Genomic DNA, 20,002 nt, shown 5'->3' on the forward strand with positions numbered 1-20,002 from the left:
AGAATGTTGTTACTGCCCCTAAAAATGGTGTTATTTTGTTCCAGAATGAGCCACAGAGAGGTAAAATATGACTGGGCCAAGGGAATCCAGGTGGAAAGAGCAAAGCAGGATAGAAAAAGCTGGGAACAAAGACTAACCATCTGTAAGACCACTGTTTGACCAGACAGAAATCTAAACATCAATATATGGCTCCAGAAAGCTAAAACAGCACAGTGTAAGATGGGAAAAATAGGGATGCAACAACAAAATGGATGGGAAGATGTTTAGGGAAGAACATACTGACTGCAGAGAGTAACAGCAAGTGCTGCACCTTCCAGAGCACAGCTCTGAGACAGTGACTTATGCCAAGTCCAACAGGACCACAGGAGCAGGGTGTTGGAAACATACAATGGCACGATGTGACAGGAAGCTATGGCGGAGCTGTGCAGAGTTCTCAGGGAGGTGAGGATGGAGCCCCTGGCTACTGGGCATGGCGAGGCCAGGGGAGATGCAGCCTCTTGGGGCAGGGGGACAGGATGTCCTTAGGAGTTCAAATACCAGATAGCTGGGGGCAGCACTAGGGAGCAGGAGCCCAAATCTAACTTCCATGATTCCAAGAAAATATGACAGGGGAAGAAAGGAAAGAGGTAAGACAGGGTCCTGTTGAGCCTGGGCACCCTGATCACTGCTGGGCCAGAGAAGTCCCCAGGCAGGTCTGAGCTGGGCACTGGGAGGAGGTGGCCCGGGCTGAGCTGCTGGGCAGGGAGTGGGGGGCTCAGAAGGGATGGCACCTGTCGGGGGCGGAGGGGCAACTCCAGTAGCCCCTGAGGGCAGTCTGGGGGCCACCGGCACAGGCTGAAGGGCATTTAGGGGGCAGCTGTAAAGGAGCGCCTGAGAAACATCTCATTATAGGGATCCCCGTGGGGCACTTTGGGGTTCCCAAGCCCATGGACAGCTGCTGGGGCTGTTGTCAGGGGGTGTCTGAGGAGTGGCTTGGGGGGTCGCTGTGGGGGCGAGGGGCGGAGCGGGGTGTGTGGGCACGGCTGGGGGGCGCCTCGGGCGCGGCTCTGCCATCCATCCCCGGGGTGGCTGCGGCGCGGCCCGTGCCAGGCGGGAGGGGAGGCGGCACCGAGTGAGGCGCAGTCCGGAGCCCGAGGCCCTGCCCGCGGCACACACCTTCTGGCGGATCTGCCCGGACGTCGAGACTTTGCGGATGAGCTTCTGCGGGGAGCCGGGCTCCTGCTCCGGCTCGCTGTCCGACGACTCCTCGGGCGCGGCGCTGGCGGCGGCGCCCGCCTCGGCCTGGGACTGCGCAGCCCCGGCCCCGGCCCCGGCCGCCGCCATGCTGCCCGCGCCTCTGGCCCCGCCCGCCCCAACAGCGCCCCCCGGCGGCACCGCACGGCCAGGCAGCGGGCGGGGCTGGGCACGGGCACGGCCCTTGCGCTCCCTGGGCGGCACGGCCCCGGCCCCGGGCCCGGCCCTCCGCTGCCCTCCCCTGCCCCGGCCCCGGCCCCGGGCCCGGCCCTCCGCTGCCCTCCCCTGCCCCGGCCCCGGCCCCGGCCCCGGCCCTCCGCTGCCCTCCCCTGCCCCGGCCCCGGCCCTCCGCTGCCCTCCCCTGCCCCGGCCCCGGCCCTCCGCTGCCCTCCCCTGCCCCGGCCCCGGCCCCGGCCCCGGCCCGGCCCTCCGCTGCCCTCCCCTGCCCCGGCTCTCCCCTGCCCCGGCCCTCCGCTGCCCTGGTCCGGCTCTCCTGAACCTCCCGGGGCAGCGCACAGCTCGGACCGCGGGCACCATGCCGCTGGCGGCTCCAGCACAGAAGCACGGAGTCATTCCAGGATGGAAAAAACATCGGAGATCACCGAGCCCGCCCTGTACCCGGTGTCCACCGCTTCCCCCAGCCCAGAGTACTGAGTGCCACAGCCAGTCCTTCCTTGGGCACCTCCAGGGGTGGTGACTCCAAACCTTCTGGGCAACCCCTTCCAAGGCACGGCCCTTGTTCCCAGGATAGGATGAGGTCCCGCGGGCACAGCCCGTGTCCCGGAGGGCACGTGGGAGCGCTGACCCCCGCCCCGTGATCCCGCCGGGATCGCACGGAGCTGCTCTGGGGAGAGGCACTGTCACTGTCACCGCCGCCGCGCCGTGCTGGGCACAGGCTGTGCTCAGATACAGCACTTCCAGCGATGCCATCGCTCCCCAGGCCGTGCGCAGGAGCAGCAGGTCTAACTCGACAAATCAACATCACACCAGAACCAGAAGAAAGATAAAAGGCAGACAGTTCCAGCAGAGACCTCTTTTCTGCTGACAGAAGTTAGCAGCTGGTGGCTGAAGGTCAGGAGAGCAAAAGTCCAGCCTGTCCCGCAGGACAGGCAACTGCAGGAACCAGCAGAAAGCCCATATTGCTCTCTGAGCAAATGTCCAGCATGAGCTAAACAGTGTCTGAAAGTACTTTCCCGAACCGAGGCAAAAGAACAGATTTAATAACCATTTTGACTCCACTCCATTGCACAGCAGAGTGCACTGTGGTTTTGTCACACTTACAGAAGTGGAACAATTTGTCTTGGATACATGTCCAGAATAAAGCTAATCACAGTCATAAAATACCACTAACAGCATTTATTGCAATACCAACTAGCAAAAGAGAATGAAAAGGATAAAATACTTAATATTCACTACAAAATAGAATAAAAAGAATAAAATACTTAAAACTTAATAAAAGGATACAAAAGGATACAGTATAGTTGAAATAGAGTTGATGCTGCAGCAGTTGCTTCCTATCTCTGATGCTTACTCGAGCAGCCAGGCCAGGACTACCAGGACCAGCAGAAGTTGTACGGCACTCATGCTTAGCGGGCGTCCCCGCGGAGCCAACACGGGCTCGGTGGAAGGATGGGTGTTGTTCAGCTCCCCCACTCCTGGTGTTCCTATTTATCAGCTATCCATTATACTGGGTAGGACCAGGATGTAGTATAAGGTGATGCTTAAGAGGCAGCCAAACACCGCCTATTAATTAAGCGGCAACAGTCTGCGCATGTCGCCTGTTGGGTAGTGGTCGTACGACCCCTGCCCACCTATTCTTCCTCCCATCATCAGCTTCCTCACCCCCTTGTACAACCTTCACCATTGTATTACCATGCATGCAGCCAAGTCAGAGAGGAACACGGCCCTGGTAATGAAGAACATCTAGTGTTATACAGTTACTTTGTATACTACTCTGCCTAGTTTCCCAGCACATATTTTCTCCCCCTTCTATGCACCATTGATCATCTAAAAACTATCCCACTTACAAGAAGTCATCACCACTGCTGAATTTGAGAGAAAAGTCAGGCAGTGACAGAAGCCACTCACAAAGTTGACATGTAAGAAGAAAAAAAGGAAAGGAAAAAAATAAATCAGATCTCTGAATTTACTAGTCCCATACTTACAGGTCCAGTGGCCAGGAACACTGAAAGAAGTATCTCTGTGGAGGAAGCTGCACTTTGAAGCAAAAGTGGAAGACTTTCCTCTCCTTCTCTTAGCATCTTTAAAGGATTTTCTAAACACTAGCTCTCCAAAACCACCATATTCACAACCAGCAATTTGTTCAACCTTACTGTATCTTCTGTGTGTTCTTGAGCCACCAAGAAATTAGTAAGAAAAATACCAAGGAAAAGCCTCCCCAGACATCCAGGTGCAAATGCCTGACCCTCCCTTAAACACAAAGCTGAAATCATACCAAAATCCTACTGACCACACGGATTTCTTTAGCAGCAAAGTGTTCAGTACTCAGAAAGAGTAGAGCAAACCATTGCCTCCTGCAATTTCAGCTCATGTGAGACAGCTCTGAGAACAGACACGAGGGACAGGTGATTCAGGAATCCTGAATTCAGTGAGGGACAGGGGTAACGGGGAGAGCACTGACAGAACCCTGAACTCAGCCCTGCTTTTCACTCACTACTTCCAGCAGCTTAGTCAAGAGCAGTTTACAGAACAAAAACAGAAGGCTTTACTTTTAACCAAAACTCTTCATGTTGGAGGCCCCATGTAAAGCCATTTGGTTAAACACTTTGAACCACCTGTAAAAGTTGGGCTTGTAACCATGATGGTGTCAGTAAAAAAAGACAAACAAGCCTCTGCTCAAAAAATTAGGCCTGTATATAGAATGATTCTGCAGCAATGCATCTCAAAAATGTCTCCCTCATTTTCCTCTCTGTTACAAGCACACCATTAACTAAGATATGTGTGAAGCTCTGAATGCCATTTTCTGGTGTGTAGGGTGGGCAACCTAAGTTTAAATTAAAATATTTAGGCCCTGCATTCATACTTTCCAGGAGAATCTGAACCAGGGACACTGAAAATCAGATTTAAAGCAAAAATGAGAAAAAACACCAGTTGTTTTACAGGCAAAATGTAATTAGCTGATGCAACTCACTTCAGCTAAAACCTAAGTGAGATACATGAAAGGATCAGATGTTTACCTGGATAACAAAAAATATCCAAAACAATGCAAGAGAACAAAGTTTGCAGAATACAGTCTCATTTCTTAGAGCATAAACCAACCTCTGGCAGATGCATTTTGGAAATGGCTCCTCAGGGAAGGCTGCCTCCTAATTTCCTCCTTAATTTTCCTGCACCTTCTTTTGAAGCAGTGTTGCCTGCAGAAAACTCTATTAAATACAGGATCAGTATGTTCTCTGTTTGGGGTGGTATATGCAGGGAGCTTTGTTAAGGAATTCCTGCACAGTGCATATTTATCTCATCTTTAGTAACTTGGTTGTTCAGCATATTGCTAGAAAGCAAATACTCTGTATCAGCCTTGTGTCTGCTGTGGGACATGTCTTGCAGGATATTTAATGGTACAAACAGGGATGTTATCCACACAGGTACAGTGCAAGCACTGAAATCATGCACTGGATGAATGTGGTACAGCATAAAAGCAACCAAAAGAAAATAAAATCAGTTTTGTACAATCTGCTGAAAAACTTCAATGAATCACCCAGGGCTGCAAAGAAGCCTTCCAGGCTGAGCTTTGGGTCACTGGCACTTCAGTCACAGCCTCTAACACTGAGGAACTCCAGGCAGGCTGCACAAGCCCTCGTTTAACTCTCACCAGTGTTGAAAGTAATCAACTTTTTTATTATGCAGCCCTGAAAGAAGGCATGGCAGCCTTCCTGTCCTCCTCTGCAAACAATAAGCACCAGGGGCTGTATTTGCCACATTCTCCCAGAGGTGAAACTTGTAATAAGCAATAGAGATCCATGATGTTGTGTCCACTGATCCCAAGGCTGATCCCTGCACGACCATGTGTGCACTGCGAACATGCAGTCTACTAGAAACTAAGGTCCTAAATTTCTAATTAAAGTCTGACTACACAGGTTCTCTGGCAGCTTGTTCTTTAAATCACTCATCAGCTGAGAGCGAATTCTTGTCCTCTTCATCAGGCATATTTTTTAGCTGCTGACGAGCAAACTCCTGGAATACCAGCTCTGCTTCACTGCAATGGAAAAAAACAGGTGTTTGAAAATTATGTCAGTCATGTTTTATACCAGCAGACTACAGGCAACAGATAGGAGTAAGAAGAGAAGCCTAGAGCAGCCTGGTAATGTTTTCAAAAGAACTTGGATCACAGCCACACAGGCAACATCTTCACTGGTGATATTCTAGCAAAAAGGAAAAGCTACTGAGGAAGTCAGGACACAAACTGAGGAGGTTTTCATCTGTACTGAATCATGTCCATTCCAGCTGCCTATTTATCAGCTCTCTGAACAGCCTGCAGCCTTAGAGGGGCTTCATCCAGGAATAAAATGTGCAACCTTTCATCCTTATTCCTTCCATACTCAAATTGAAGCACATGGCCAAACGTATTAAGTTTCTGAAACTCTGAGCTACAGAACATCAGGTGAGGACAAACACACTTCTTCCTCAACTGTGAGGCAAAACATGTCTCTTAATCAAGTTTCACATGGTCAGCCCTTGCTGGTTAACTGAGAGCAGTCATTTGTCAGGCCACAGTAACTTGCTCACTTTATATTTTAAGCTGGGGATTTTCAGACAATTTTCAGAAGTTTGCAAAAGAATCAAGACACAAGGGCAGCTAGAATGGGAAATATTAAAAAAACTTACCCATGCTTCCCTGAAGTCACCCACATGCAGCAAAAAGATACACCAGGTAGTTAGAACAGCACAGCAGATGCTAAAACATTTCCAAAATGTTTAATGCAAAGACATACAGACTGACAAGTCAAAGCAGTGACAAGCAGCAGGATTTGCAGCAGTATAAGGAGAAATCCAGAAAGTCTCAAAATGTGTGCATACATGCACCTGATGAAGCAGAACTTGATCTCCCAAATGGAAAAGCACTCCAGCAACATTATCCAAGCCATTAGAAGGGCTAAGAAAGAAAGACAGATTTCCTCATCTGTGCTTGCTCGTGGTCACAGCTGGGGGAGACATCCGTGCACACACTTGGACTCGGAGCTGACAGTGCCTGCATGACACAGTGTCAGCTTTAACTGCTTGATCACTGTGACTGAAGGAGTCAGCTCGTAACACATGTTCTTTTTCAATAAACATGAAGGTATTAAAATAAAACAGACGTCAGAGTACAGAAATGCCTCAGCGGACTCTCATTAGATAGGTTATGCCCTTGAGGCAACACTCCTGATGTCATCTTTCCCTAAAAATAGTCCCAAAACCTTTAGCATTTGTGTTTCTTGAATGAGACCTTTGCTAACCACACTGTAACAAATCCTGCTTGCTAGCAGGATTCCTTGGAAGCTGTTTCATCACAGCCTAAAATAATTGGAACAGACTGTATTTGCAGGGATTTTTTTGTTCTCACAGTTACTTTAGCAAGTCACAGTCACTTCACTGGCTTACTTCTCCTGGGTTTGAGTCAGGGAGCAAAGCCCACTTTGTTCTACACAAGTCATCAAGGATCTGGGATGCCTCAGTGACGGGAGAACTTGTTACCTGGAGAACTCCCATCCACAGAACACACTGAAATCAAGGGCAACAACTGGTGACAAACACTGCTGAAAAAGTGAGCATTAAAAGTGTGCCAGGTGGGTCCACTCCAGCCAAAATGCCTCAGAATGCCTCAAAGGATGGATCGTGTAAAGGCACCCCAAATGGTGCCTATGCAGAGAAGGATGGTTTCCTCTACTCTCAGAAGACAAGATGAAGTCTGGAAAATCTCAGGACATGTATACTTGATTGAAATGGAGTTAAAATAAAACTTCTAAAATTTCCAATGCATCATTCTTGTTTCATTTTTCCTCCAATGTTTATTCATTAAAGAGTCTGCTCTCTGAGGTACACTCATTGCGACGGGAACAGCGGTATCAGTGATGTGCGTGAAGCTGAGATGCGACCAATGCAATTTGAAACCAATTTTACATAATGGATTGAGGGGGAGAATAGGTTTGTTTTACTTGGGCATACACTCTATTGTCGGATAAATGATTACTGAATCAATACATAGATAGTGTGGCAGCAGAGAAATGCTTATTATATAGCTCAGATGGAAGTTTACACATTCAAAGATGCACTACTTTCCCCTCAGGCTGCATCACTACCTCGTGCATGCCACATTTGCACCCTGGCAGGAGTCAGGCTCACTCCAGAGTCCCCTTGCTGTCCTGTGCCTTATTTAATACTACAATATTGAAAAATTCCCAGAATTTTAATTAGCATTCCAGCAATTGTTTTGAGGGTTGGGATGGGAGGGGGATCAACAAGGCTTCAAAAATGCCATCACACTCTCTGCAGGGTTTTCTGCAGGCTTTCAATATGCAGTCACGGAAATGATTCCGTATAATTAAAGTTGTGGCATACGGTAACTTTCATTGTAAGCTTGCTTGTAACCTCTCTTAACTTTAAGGGGGAGGAGAAAAAAGGGAATAGGTTCTGTTATTTTTCAAGACATTCAAGTGCTTTTAAAATTTGCTATTTTCTGAAAGCCACAATACTAATACAGGGAAGGTGCTACTTTACTACTAGAGGGACAAAGCACTTCTGGGTTTCCTGAAACCAGCCCTTTCATTCAAGTTTAACCAGGGAGCAGATAAATGACCATTTGCTGAACAACAGCCAAAACAAAGACCAGTGTCCAAGACAGAGGCCCACAAAATCTAAGACATCAGAAGATAGGCAGGAAAAGAACTCATGCTGAGACCACAGCCTTGAGGAAAGCACAGCAGAAGCTTCTGGGCTAAGTGCTCACCGGGAAAGGCCTTGGAAGCATGAAGGGACACAGCACAGTTTCAGTCTATCTTTAAAAGAAACAGATTCCTACACATCTTTTGTCAGCAGGTGGAAAAGACAGACTGGCAATGTGACAGGAGCTGCTTTGCCTAAAAATAACCACCTGGGAACCACATGGGTCCAAAACCAGTCACAAAACCAGCACACATAAAACATGCAAATCCCGGCTCCCCAGAAGTCTGAGAGAAGAAAGCTATAAATTAACACAGGAAAGCTGCTCCTTTTCTGTCTTCTCCAGGCACAGGGAAGAAGGACCAAGCAGTCTGCAACAGCCATGCACCAGAACAGACCTGCCTTCCCCTGAGGGTTAAAGGCTCCAGAGCATTCATGGACAGTTGGAGAGAGCAGAGCAATCTGCTGTGGAATAAAGCACACAGCACTTGGTCACACTCTCCCCCTTTGCCTCTGAAAAAATTAAACCATGTGCTTGGGAAGCTTGTGTTTCTGAGGTTCTCTACATGCAAGTCAGCTCTGCATGATTAAAGGCATTGATGTTTTACTTCTGCCATAAATCACCTTGGCTAGAGAAGAATATTCCCCCACTGCAAAGAATAAATCATATGTGGCGGTTTTTAGTCCCACTGCAGCTTTTACCAAGTTGGTTCCTTTGGCTCCTTTCCTTTCTTCCAGCTGTGCCTTCAGACAAAAGGACAATCAAGTAAAGCAGGGAGGTGCAATAGGCAAACTGCTCACTACTGACTCATCAGTACAAACAAAAGGGAACAGAAAGAGAAGACAGGCATGCACCCCTGCCTACTCCCACTGCACAGGCTGCTGAACAAGCCAACCACAAAAAAATCCATCTTTTGGGACCTTTGAGAGTCTAAACACTGGCAGTTGAAGCTCCATCTCTGCAATTAAGTCTTGATTTGCTTGATTCCAAATTAGATGGTGTTTCACTAATGAAACACATTGTATTTATCAGGGTTCATGAGCTAAAGTGGTAGAATAAAAATTTAAGAAGTCTGAACTCACAATTGGGAAAAGTGATTAGGCACAGGGCATAGAAAACTTCCAGCCTATAAAGCTGGAAGGCGTTTACCTCACCGGCTTCATCTAGGAGGCTGTTTTATTCACTGTAATAAGCTCAGACTCCACATTCCAGCAGTTTTCGAGTTAGATATACAGGCTTCAGGGGAATTTTCTGTTGTGTTAGACTATCTTTTTTTAAGAGAAAGCATTCATTTCCCGAGTTAACCATTTGCAGGGCTTTCCCATGGGATAGCTCCTGAAACTACCTGCTTTTTTACCCAGTTTTTCAGTTTCCATGTGTACAGAATGCAAGGACTGTAGCTGCCTCCTGATAGCAAGCCCCTGCAAGACTTTGATGTAACAAAATATGTGGGCCGTGCCCCCAGTAAGAGGATGCGCTGGGGGAAGTGATCTGAGAAATACTGCAGTTCTCCCTTTCCCCTCTAAAGTCTTCTGCCCTCATCCTTTTGAGTGTCCTACATAAAGGAGTACATCAGCACTCCTTTGAAGTGATGTTAGAAGTGAAAACTGCCTGACTTCCATTTTTCCTCATGCTATAAATGCTTCTGCCAGAATTATAAAGTAATCAAAAAGGAGTTGTGGCATTGTTAACATCAAAAAAGTAATGAAAAAAAATCATACCATTTTAAAAATGTAAAATTCTTTACAGTTGCCTAAGCCTTTGGATGAGCCTTGTTAGAAGTTTTCAAGCTTTCCCTGGTGTCCATGAAAGCTCTGCATTTTGCAGCCTGGGCTGCCCACGGGCACTAGATAGACCTCACCAGCCACTGTTCCTGGGGCCACCAGTGCCATCCCAGCCCCTCACCATTCTCTGTCTGTGCAGAGGCTGTGCTGGCACAGCTCACAGCAGGGGCTTTCCCAGTGACAATGAGTTTCCTGGAGTGCAGTTCTTACCAGAGCGATAAAACCTACCTTTGCCCACTCCAGCACATCCTTAATTAGCAAACTGATTCCCAACCAGAGCAACTGAGCATGGAGTGCATCACCAGCACCTCTGCTCATCTGTCACACTTGACTCCTCCAACAATTTCACACAGTAAGGACTCAAGTCACCCCTTTCTAATGCTTCTGGTAGAGAATAGAGCGTCTATTTCAGGGTAACTCTTCTCATAGGTTCCGTCATCACCTTCCTGTGGGCATGTTCTTAGAAACAGCAGCATTAGGTATGTTTGAGCCCAAAGAGAAAGAAAGAAAAAACAGCACAGAAGCAGAAATGGGGTTTTTGTTTGAAGCCCACCAACTCTGTCCAAACATAGGGGGCAGACCAAGATGGCTGGAACAGCCCCAGCACCGAAGGGCTGCTGTGTTTGTGTTCAAGAGCTGCTTCAGAGCTGGACAGGAGCTTCTGATTTACTGTGAGCACTTTGTGTCTGGTGCTCACCACTGGAGAACAGAGCTAGATAGAGTCAGAGGAAGTGGGAGGAGAACATAGATGCTGTCAACAGCCTGTGGTTTTGCCATCTGACCACAACCCTCGAGATGGCTGGGGAAGGCTTGCTCCTTACACTGCTCTAGAGTTTCCACAATTCCATGAACAGACATGAGGATTCCTCTTGGCTAATCACTGAACACAGAGGCCACATACCAGCCACCATGGCCAATGTCATGTCAGGATACCAGGGTCTCCAAAACCATATATAGTTTTATCACCTTTAATTTTGCTTAAAAGTATTTTGCTTTTTACAATACTCATGTGTGTTGGGTGTTTTCTGATCATTTTTTTTCTTATCCTGGAATGTGACTGGGGATTCTTGACACCTTCATTTGGAACATTTTGCTCTGCAGTCATAAGATTTAACTGTGCAGTTCTTCCTCAAATCCCTGTCCTCTGCGCTGTGATTCCACAGGTCAAAGATGAAAAGGGAACATGACTCATTTCCATTTTCTCTCACTTTCTCCCATCTCAGCATCCTTCCTGCCTGTTATTTCATACCTTGAGGTTGATATATACCTATGTACACACACACACACATACACATAGAGCAGCTCCGTACTGGGACCTTGTGAGCTCTAAAGGCTTCCTGCAGCACAAGTCCCTCTAAGCCTTACAATGGTGAGCTCTCAGTGGAGTTTGTTGATGAACAAAGGTAAAACCCAGGTGTCACTGACCTGCTGGGTTCCACTCCTCAGGCTTGGGGTGCATGAGACGGAATGGCAGCTCTGTGCCCACTTCACTTTGGGGAGAAGAGAGAAGACATCAGACCCATAGCTCCATTCCAGCCTGGTTCAGACCCCTTCCCACCTGAGGACAGACCAAGCCCTCAACTCCAGCTTCACCCATTCTTTCATATTTTCTAATAATGATTTTCACCTCAAGAAGACTTAAACTCCAATTTCTCCACAAATATCCCAGGCATATCCACATTTATAAACTGAGTTTATTATGTGCTGAATGTTTTTGCATGTACATAAAATCAAACATATTTTTGTAATTGCTCCATTTTCAAACCTCTTGCTTCTATCGACTTCAGAGATAGTTGGGGTTTTTTAGGGAGGTAGGAATGCCAATAGGAAAGAGGGTAAAAAGATGAATTAACAACTAGGACTGCATGGTCTGAAAAGGAAGAGGACATTTACCTGGAAGAAAGGTCTCCCAGCATGCTACAGAAGAAAACAAGATGAAAAACAAAGACTATTTAAAGCTTTTCCATTCTGGTACTCTACCAAATGTTGTTTCATTGGTAGACTACGGAAATCACTGTCCCCATATACTATTCTCTGCTTGCCACAAAGCATAAAATCCAAATCAACCTGTGTTTAAAAAGGTCATCTTAGCCACTGAGATTAGCTCAGTTGCTTAAAACCTGGTTGTAATAATGCCAAGATCATGGATTCAATCCCCTGTGTGGGCCACTGACTTAAGAGTTGGACTCGATGATCCTTGTGGGTCCCTTCCAACTCAGAATAGTCTGTGATTCTGATGCTGTGATTTTTCATGTCATTCTCATGGAGAAAGAGTCTAAGGTTTTGAACTCCTGACCAAGTGGTGGGTATGCCCCCTTTTCCGAGAACCAAAGGGCAATTGGAGGTCCACAAAAGGTAGGAGGCATTTTATCAGGCTTTAGGCAAATGATGGCTTCATTTTTATACGAGAAAGAAGGACAGATGAATGAAATACATATGTAAACAGTGACAAGCATCAACTCAGAGTTATTATCATTGTCCTCTTTTGCACTACATCCTGGAACTAGCTCACATTGATAACATCAGCTTTTCCCAGAAAGCTGGTTCAGTACAGAACCTGAGCTACAATATTTATGAGTCTCAGGCAGATGTTTTCACCTTCTGCTCTGGAAGAACAACGCCAACATAAAGGCTCATACAAAGTTTCACTTTAGTTCTCACAAAATAAGTAATGGCTTTGAAACAAAATGTTGCAATGGAAACCAGAGGATCCTGCTCAAGCCATATGGTTTTTGTCTGAGTCATATGGTGTCTAAGGATGGTAATCAAAACCCTCTAGTTTAAGTCAAGTTCGTTGGATAGGTCAAGGTTGATTTCCAAGCAATTTATGCTTCCGAGGGAGTCTCACACACTACAACATGAGCTCTTTCTCTAGGCGTGGACTGTTCTGCTCCCTCCTCACCCTCAGCGATGGAATCACACTCCACTGTCTTAACTCTAGGCAGATACAGCAAAAACGGTGTTAGGCTTACCCTGGAACAGTGAGCTTCACTTTGACCTTGTAGGAAACCAGGATCCCCATCACTGTCTTGTCTATTCCATCCTTAATGCTGCCAGAGAAAACACAGCACTGTGAGGTGGCACAGCAACATGGAAGCAAGAACTAGGGGAGCATCCTGAAAGCAGTGCAGCAGACAAACCCCAGGGACAGTCACGACCTCTCCAGAGCTATGACCACATACCCTCAATGAGTATGATGGGGTCAGCAATGGGGCTCACATGTGCCCACCTGGACACACATTTATAAAGTCCTGATACAGGTGTGTCCTTTGTCCTCCCCTCTGCTTTGTAACTCTCCCATCACCTGGGACTGTTTAAAACCCCACTCACATAGTACTAGAAGCCAAGTTGGTGTCCTCATCCTTTAGTTTTCCATCCAGAGCTATTTCCCGCATCTCCCGGTTATTTGCAAGCAAGGGCAAGAGTGTCAGTGTCTTGGTCAGGCTGCTGTTGGGCTGCACCTTTTCCCTGAAAATAAGAAGGAAAATGATACACTCTGATTAGTGTTACACACCCAACTGAGAGAATTTCAAAACAGATTACAAAGCTGCCCAAAAGGAGAGGAATTTATCTGTCCCCATTTAGTTGCCTACAAAACAGATGTCTACATCTAATCTAACCAATAATCAGCAAAGAACAAGCACTTACAGAAAATGTTTAACTTTATATTAAGGCAGGAAAATAGGATAAAACTATAGAATTATAGATTAGTTTAGGTTGGAAAAGACCTTTAAGATCAAGTCCAACTGTTAACCCAGCATTGCCAAGACCACCAAACCATGTCCACAAATCCCATATCCATTTTTCCTAGTATCCAATTATACCTCCCCTAGCACAACTTGAAGCCATATCCTCTATGCTGCAGACCTCCAAATTTGGAAAAAATGAATCCTAGTTGAGAAGACCAATACTCAATGGAAAGCATGTCCCTAAGCTACTAAGCAAAACACCAGACTAAGATAAAGTATCTGGGAGTGCCCAACCCTCCTGACAAAACAAAGGTTAGTGCTGCGCTGCTAGGGCCATGAAAAAGAGCAAGTGGTTCTCCATGTCAACAGGCTCAAGGTTTTCATGGGCTTTCTCAGGCCAGATGGAATCAAATAAAATGGTGTGGGAAAGACAGGCCTCAAACTAGAGTATCCATGTCTGCCCCTCAAACAGCAGCACCATTCAGAAAAGTGTTGCAGTTCTATTTAAAGCTTGCCAGCAATGGGGAACCTTCCACAGCCCCTGCTACGCTTGTGTAGTAAATAATTACTCTTCAAACCTATTCTGCAACCTCTTCATTCCATGAAAGAATGTGCAGGATCCCTGCTGGCTCTCTGAAAAGGAGACCAGCTACATTCAGAGAGTATGGATGTGGGACACAAATGTGAGGTAAGAGAGGAGAGAGCACTGCTACAGCAGGCTGTAATTAGGAGAACCTCCCATTACTGATGAGGAGGGTCACTAAAGCGTGTGAAGGAGCAGGAAGGGAGAAGCATTTACTCACTGTGCCTCCTCAGCAGCTACCACTTTGATATAGTAGTCACTGGAGTACAGCACCACATTGGCAACCTGCTCCACTGAGGGAGGAAGGAGAAAGTGGAACATCAGTCATGTGTGTGCATCAGAAACAACACAGCTGTCCCTGCCCCTAGTCTCAGGAATGGGAAAACATGATGAGGACAGTGGGAAAACCTATCCATTTGGAGCTTGAAGGGACACAAGGTCTGACAGCCTGACCTGGACAGAGATAAACAGCACACCAACAGCAGGGCCTATCTCCCATGAAAGGCACCTGGCCTGATTTTGAGATAACACAAAGTCAATAACCCACACTTTCCCCTGGGAGCTACTTCTTTCCTTTTCAAAGAGATCTCCCTGTTCTTTCTCTAACCATGTCTGCTTTTATCTCTGGTCCTGGTATCTCTTGTGTGCCTACAGCCCATGCATATGCATTTATCACACAGACTGCAGTCAAGAGCCTCTGATAACAAATGGCTTACATTCTCTAATCTAACACAAAAAATCCCAAGGTAATTCTGACTGAGACACTGATGAGGAATAAATCTGGGGACCATCAAAGTGTTTTGAAGCCCAACAGAGGCATATCAGATTAAAAATATTTGGGAATCACTAGACAGTGCATCCAAGACCAGAAGAGAAATGGCTTTCTCTGTTACAGAACTTTGTAGAAACCTCAGCCATTTTGTTCCTTCCTTGCCTTCCCTTCTCTTTCTCATCCTTTGTCTCTCAGACCATCTTCCTCAGCCCTGCAGCTTGTGGGATAAGAACGTGTTGTGCCACAAATAAAAGAGAGGCACACTCCTGAGCTCAGCCCCTGCCCTCGGCTGCTCAGGAGGAATTACAACATCGCTGGCAGAGGGACTGTTCCTCACATTGCCAGATGTTTCTGGAATGCCAGGCAGAGCTGTATGTGATTGAGGCACATTCACAATCAGCAGGAGCATCACACTGACAGGGAGCCCTTCCCACTGCCCTCCCAAAAAGGGCTGGATTTTCCTGCACAGCATCTGCCCTGCCCACTGCAGATGCCAGACCCTTTCTCTTTACTAGAGGGTCATCTGGTGCCTGAAATTAAAACTTACAAGTAACCATAAGAGTCAGGGAAAAAGTTGCAGTGTTTCCCTTGATGAACAGCAAAGAAACTGCAACAGACAGCGTGGAGGGACAAATTCCTGACATCTCCAAACACCTTCTTAAGCTGTTGCAAGTACTAAATTCTGTCTCTCTCTCAGTCCTATTGCGCTCAAAGAGTCCTAAGCAAGTCAAAACATACCCTGGACTTTGATCTTCCTCACTGTTTTCTCCGTGCTGTTGTTGATGGTGACAGTGACTGGGATGGGCTCACCATGGTAGTACACCTAGAAGGAATTTGATGCTCAGAAGTCCAGCCAGGAGAGTTTTCCCAAGCCATAAACCCCTCTAGTTCCCGCAGATTACATCTCACAGAGGCCAAATAAGGCAAGATGACCCTTCCCAATTATTCATGACCCTTCTTTCAATGACTTCTTTAGCCTCAAATGTGTCTGGTAATGGGGTTTCAGCCTCCCCTAACAGTAGCTACTGACAGGAGTGACATTGGAGCCCTTGAGTGCTGGGACAAGTCAGTCTCAGCTGAGACAGCAACATATGAAGAGTAGCTGCTTTGGGCAGCAAAATGCACACTGCCTGCCAATCCTGTGATGTTCATAGCCCTGGGGCAAGGTCCTCCCTCACCTCTTTGCTGAGACAAGCTTTCAGGTGTAGGGGCTTGTTGGACATGAAGAACTGCCAGGTGGTCTCCGCACATGGCTGGGGTCCCGGCTTCTCTGGGGCATACTGCACCTTGCGGATCAGCAGACGAGCAGAGTTCCTGTGAAGCAGCACAGGTCAACATGGGGTACCCTGTGCTTGGCAGAGGCAGCAGTTCTGCATTCACATGTGCTTACAGCCAAGAATTCCACTGATGAGTGGGGCAAAGCTGAACAAGTAACCAAAGGGGATCACTGGACCACTCACACCCTTTAAGGGCAGAGCTGAAGACAGACACACACATTCTGTTACCTCTTATGAATTCTCTCCTCCACGTTCTCTGTTGAGAAAGCTTTCACCTCAAAGTCCACCCCACAGGTCTGCCAGAGATAGAGAGGACAGCTGTGAGATGAGGGTCAGAAGCCAGGAACATCTGTAGATGCTTCAGTATCTTTCTGTACACCAGAAACTGACAGACTTCTGCAAGTTCTTCTGGGAGAGATCTCTGCCAACCTGTGTGGCAGCATCCACCTGTTCCATGCTGCTTCTGGTAAATGAGGTCTAATTCCCAGCCTCTGAGTGATGACACCCCTACTCCTAAAAGGCTTTCTGTGAGAGCTGTGCTGTAGAGGTCAGAGCGTAACACTGACCAGTATGCAAGGCTCTCCAGTCCTTGGGTATCTGAACTGAATTTCTGCATTGTCTTTGTAATGCCAATACCTTCTTTCCCAGCATCAAAGGAATGGGAGTGATCAGGCCCAGCTGGCCTTTGCTTTAACAGGTTTATAGCATCATGGGGCATCTGTGAGCCCCAGATAACTCTCTACAGAGACATTTTTGCTAGAATATCATTCCCTGGCATAAAATACAGCTTTTATCCTTGCTGCACTGGATTTTGCACCTTGCCTAGCTGATTGCCTAGTTCTGCTGTTCAGAGAAGCATTCAGTCCAGTGCAAAAGGAATACTTTAAATGATAGCAGAAGCCTTGCAGAACACCTCATTATTTAACAACTTTTACTCCAGGGTTTTGGTTTGTTTACACACATGTACAGACCAGCCCTTTTCTGCATTTAATTCAGAGCAGGTCTTAAAACGTATTAATTATAGCAATCTGTATTAATCTATTTTAGGCACTCTCCTTTCTTTTCATGTTGCTTCAGAACTAAAACCATTTTATGTGCAACCAACCCACAAATCATGTGGTAATCTTAAGGAAGCTACAACAGTGCACATTTTCCAGTCTTGCTGCTATTTGTCTGGAATCCCTTTCTTATTTTGAGAACTTCAATTCCAACTCCATGATATACACTTGTAGCCCTAAAGTAAGGTTCTTGACATTTGTAGCACAGCACAGTAAAATCCAGTACCACCTTCTCCTACTTTCAAGCTAGACAAATTCATGTGACTTTTTTCCACCTGACTTTCCCCAACCATGATAAGCAAAACTGTACTATTGGTCTCACCTTATCAACATCACGAGGTGCAGGCTGCAGACAGACTGAGCAAGGCAGGTAATCTGGAAACTGTGTGAGGAAGAAAATACCCCAACACAGTATTACACAGATATTCTAGGTAACATTGCTCACAAAAGCAATTCTGAAGACAACCGGTCACTTGCTGTCATGCAGTAACCCTTTGGAATTCTGGCTGTTATACTTGCCTTGCATGAACAAGTCCCTCTCTTCCAAAAATACTTTAACAGTCAAGAAAGAAAAAAAAAAAAGAAAAAAAGTCTAGGCACATCCTGGATCTTCCCAAGGAATGCTGAGGCAGCCATGTCACTGACAGTACTGGAAGCATATCCTGTCAGAATCAGTTTGGCAGTGAGCAGAACGTGTTGACAACATCTTCTAAAGAGCTTTTCATCTGTTTATTTGATTCACAAAGGTTTTAAAGCAAAAGAATTTGGCACTGAGGTAATGGTATAAAGTATTTCAGCCCCTCCAGAATGGGAAGGCAGAGGTATGTGGGGTTGTTGCTAAGCACAAAGCCATTGCATATTCCCTTGCCATTTCAAAGAAAGCACTTTTCCCAGTGCAGTGATCATTGTGCAGTTAGGACCCTCCTGGACTTTACCTCTTAGGATGGCATGAAGAAAAAAAGCCATTTGTACACTTCCTGTCACTCAAAACTGGAATTTGCAGAACATGAATTCACTAATAATTCTCACCTTCAGTCTATCACTGGCCCTAAACAGCCTGGTAAGAACACATAAGGAGAAGAGTCAGAGGCTCTTCTGAAGACACTCACTGTAAAGAAAAAGGGATAAGCATTTTTCCCCAGTTTCTTTAGCAGAGATTCCTGCAAATGGGTGAGAGACTCTGGCTTGTCAGCAGGAGGGTAAACCTGTGCCCTGGAGAAGAACAGGTCCCGCCGGAAGGTGAGGCCCATCACGTCGATGTCCTCTCGGCCGTACCGGAAAGCACAGGTGAGGGACACATACACTGGGGAGAAGCACAGGACAGGTCAAGCGTGCAGCAGGATAACATGGCAGCTAGGGTGGCATGTGGAATTCTCCTGCACTAGACAGACATGGAAACTCATTTCAACACTTCTATAACCCAGTGAGTATTTACACCACATGTAACAACATACACCACATTGAGAAGCCCATTCGCTGGGGAAGAGTTGCATTTGTACCCTTAGAACAATAAAATGGTTCTATCTCAGCATTTCACTCCAAAAGGTAACAATTTCTGAATTGCATAAAACCTCAAACCTTTTTTCCCCTTGATAATAGCAGGATCCACCAATACAACACCATCTGAAAGAAAGTTAAAAAATAGAGATTAACAGAGGCTAATCAGGGTTGAGAGAGCAGGAAGGGCAGCACGTTTCCTTGTGGGCTCACCTACAGGTTCCACATTCCCAATGTTGTCCACGAAGTCTCGCTTTCCAAGGTAGATTGTCAGCTGTGGGGAGGAGATGACCATGGTTGTGTGTTGAGGGAAGGGAAACACACAAACACATCAGAGAGTTGTAAATCTTGCAGAGATCAGAAGAATTCCATTTTAAATGCAGCGTTTTTTTCCAGCAAACAGGCACTCCCCACCAGACTCACTAGGATTATTCACATGATTCAGGACACCCTGATCTAGACAAACTCCCAAAAGTACACCACAAATACTTGTAATTTGGACCAAGAACTGTAGATTCAAAGATTTTCAGTGCCATCAGGTTGGAAAGACAGTGAATAGGCTTTGTTTCAAACATCTACCAGTAGAAGTACAACCCAGGAGGGGAGTGAGGTGAGCTGCCTTCCTCCTGTATTATAACAGATAAGAAGTTTGTCCTAAAAACTGTTTGCATCATGTCCTCGAACTTAGTTCTTAATATGGTTCATGGCTTTTCTTCAGAAAAAAATAAAGGGGACAGAAAAGAGCTTTCTAATTAGTCTCCAGTCTCACTACAGGTGAAACTCATACCTAAATAAAGCCCTTCTTACGGTACTCACAGCTTTGTCACGGGTACTTTTTTTGAAGATAACTTGTTTTTGGGGAGAACTGGCATTCTTCCCATCCATTCCTGGCTTTTGGGGCTCAGGGCAGCTCATGGCCAAAGATGGGGATGTGACTATGGGTGAATGAAGCTTTTCTGCCCCAAAATGTCCTGGGAAAGATGCCTGGGAAAAATAAGTGGATGAGATAAAAGCAGAATCATACTTGGTGGGTAAAGAACTGTCCTCCTACATATAATTTGCTATTTCAGAAACTCTCACACACCCAAATATTGGCTACAAAGGTGTTTTGTGTTAAGGCGTCAGACTGAATCCAAAGGGAGAACTCATATCCTATTGCATTTTCCTCAACCCAATGCAACCCATCACATGCAGGGTACCACTGAACTCAAACCAGAAGGGACCTTCAGAAC

The 20,002-nt window shown here is 46.4% G+C and overlaps 2 protein-coding genes across 4 annotated transcripts in view; both read right to left on the reverse strand.

Moving 5' to 3' along the window:
- The window catches only part of DGKD (diacylglycerol kinase delta), a 58,792-nt gene extending 57,459 nt beyond the window's left edge, over window positions 1-1,333 (reverse strand). For all 3 annotated transcript variants that reach the window (XM_071566994.1, XM_071566993.1, XM_071566992.1), the window contains exon 1: window positions 1,156-1,333. In XM_071566994.1, coding sequence (XP_071423095.1) covers window positions 1,156-1,323 — 168 coding nt within the window. In that variant the 5' untranslated portion in view covers window positions 1,324-1,333. The remainder of the gene's footprint in view (window positions 1-1,155) is intronic.
- A 2,473-nt stretch (window positions 1,334-3,806) lies between these two features.
- On the reverse strand, window positions 3,807-20,002 carry SAG (S-antigen visual arrestin). The gene is made up of 15 exons (XM_071566146.1): window positions 19,587-20,002; window positions 18,984-19,044; window positions 18,852-18,896; window positions 18,383-18,576; window positions 17,596-17,655; window positions 16,444-16,511; window positions 16,117-16,252; window positions 15,677-15,761; window positions 14,387-14,459; window positions 13,225-13,362; window positions 12,867-12,944; window positions 11,788-11,811; window positions 11,320-11,384; window positions 6,076-6,085; window positions 3,807-5,446 (listed from the first exon to the last, which is right to left on the reverse strand). Exons 1-15 carry the CDS (start codon window positions 19,683-19,685, stop codon window positions 5,353-5,355), a joined length of 1,230 nt encoding a protein of 409 aa, XP_071422247.1. The 5' UTR covers window positions 19,686-20,002; the 3' UTR covers window positions 3,807-5,352.

Source organism: Pithys albifrons, chromosome 11, assembly GCF_047495875.1.
Source record: "Pithys albifrons albifrons isolate INPA30051 chromosome 11, PitAlb_v1, whole genome shotgun sequence".
In the NCBI taxonomy this organism is placed as follows: domain Eukaryota; kingdom Metazoa; phylum Chordata; class Aves; order Passeriformes; family Thamnophilidae; genus Pithys; species Pithys albifrons.

What these genes read in the sequence shown, in the direction of transcription:
- SAG (XM_071566146.1), bottom strand. Translation starts at nt 19,685, where the DNA reads ATGAGCTGCCCTGAGCCCCAAAAGCCAGGAATGGATGGGAAGAATGCC. An exon ending in CACCTCGTGATGTTGATAAG is followed by an intron (nt 16,512 to 17,595) that starts GTGAGACCAATA and finishes TATCTCTGGCAG; the next exon opens with ACCTGTGGGGTGGACTTTGA. An exon ending in GTGAAGCTCACTGTTCCAGG is followed by an intron (nt 11,812 to 12,866) that starts GTAAGCCTAACA and finishes TTTCTTCTGTAG; the next exon opens with CATGCTGGGAGACCTTTCTT.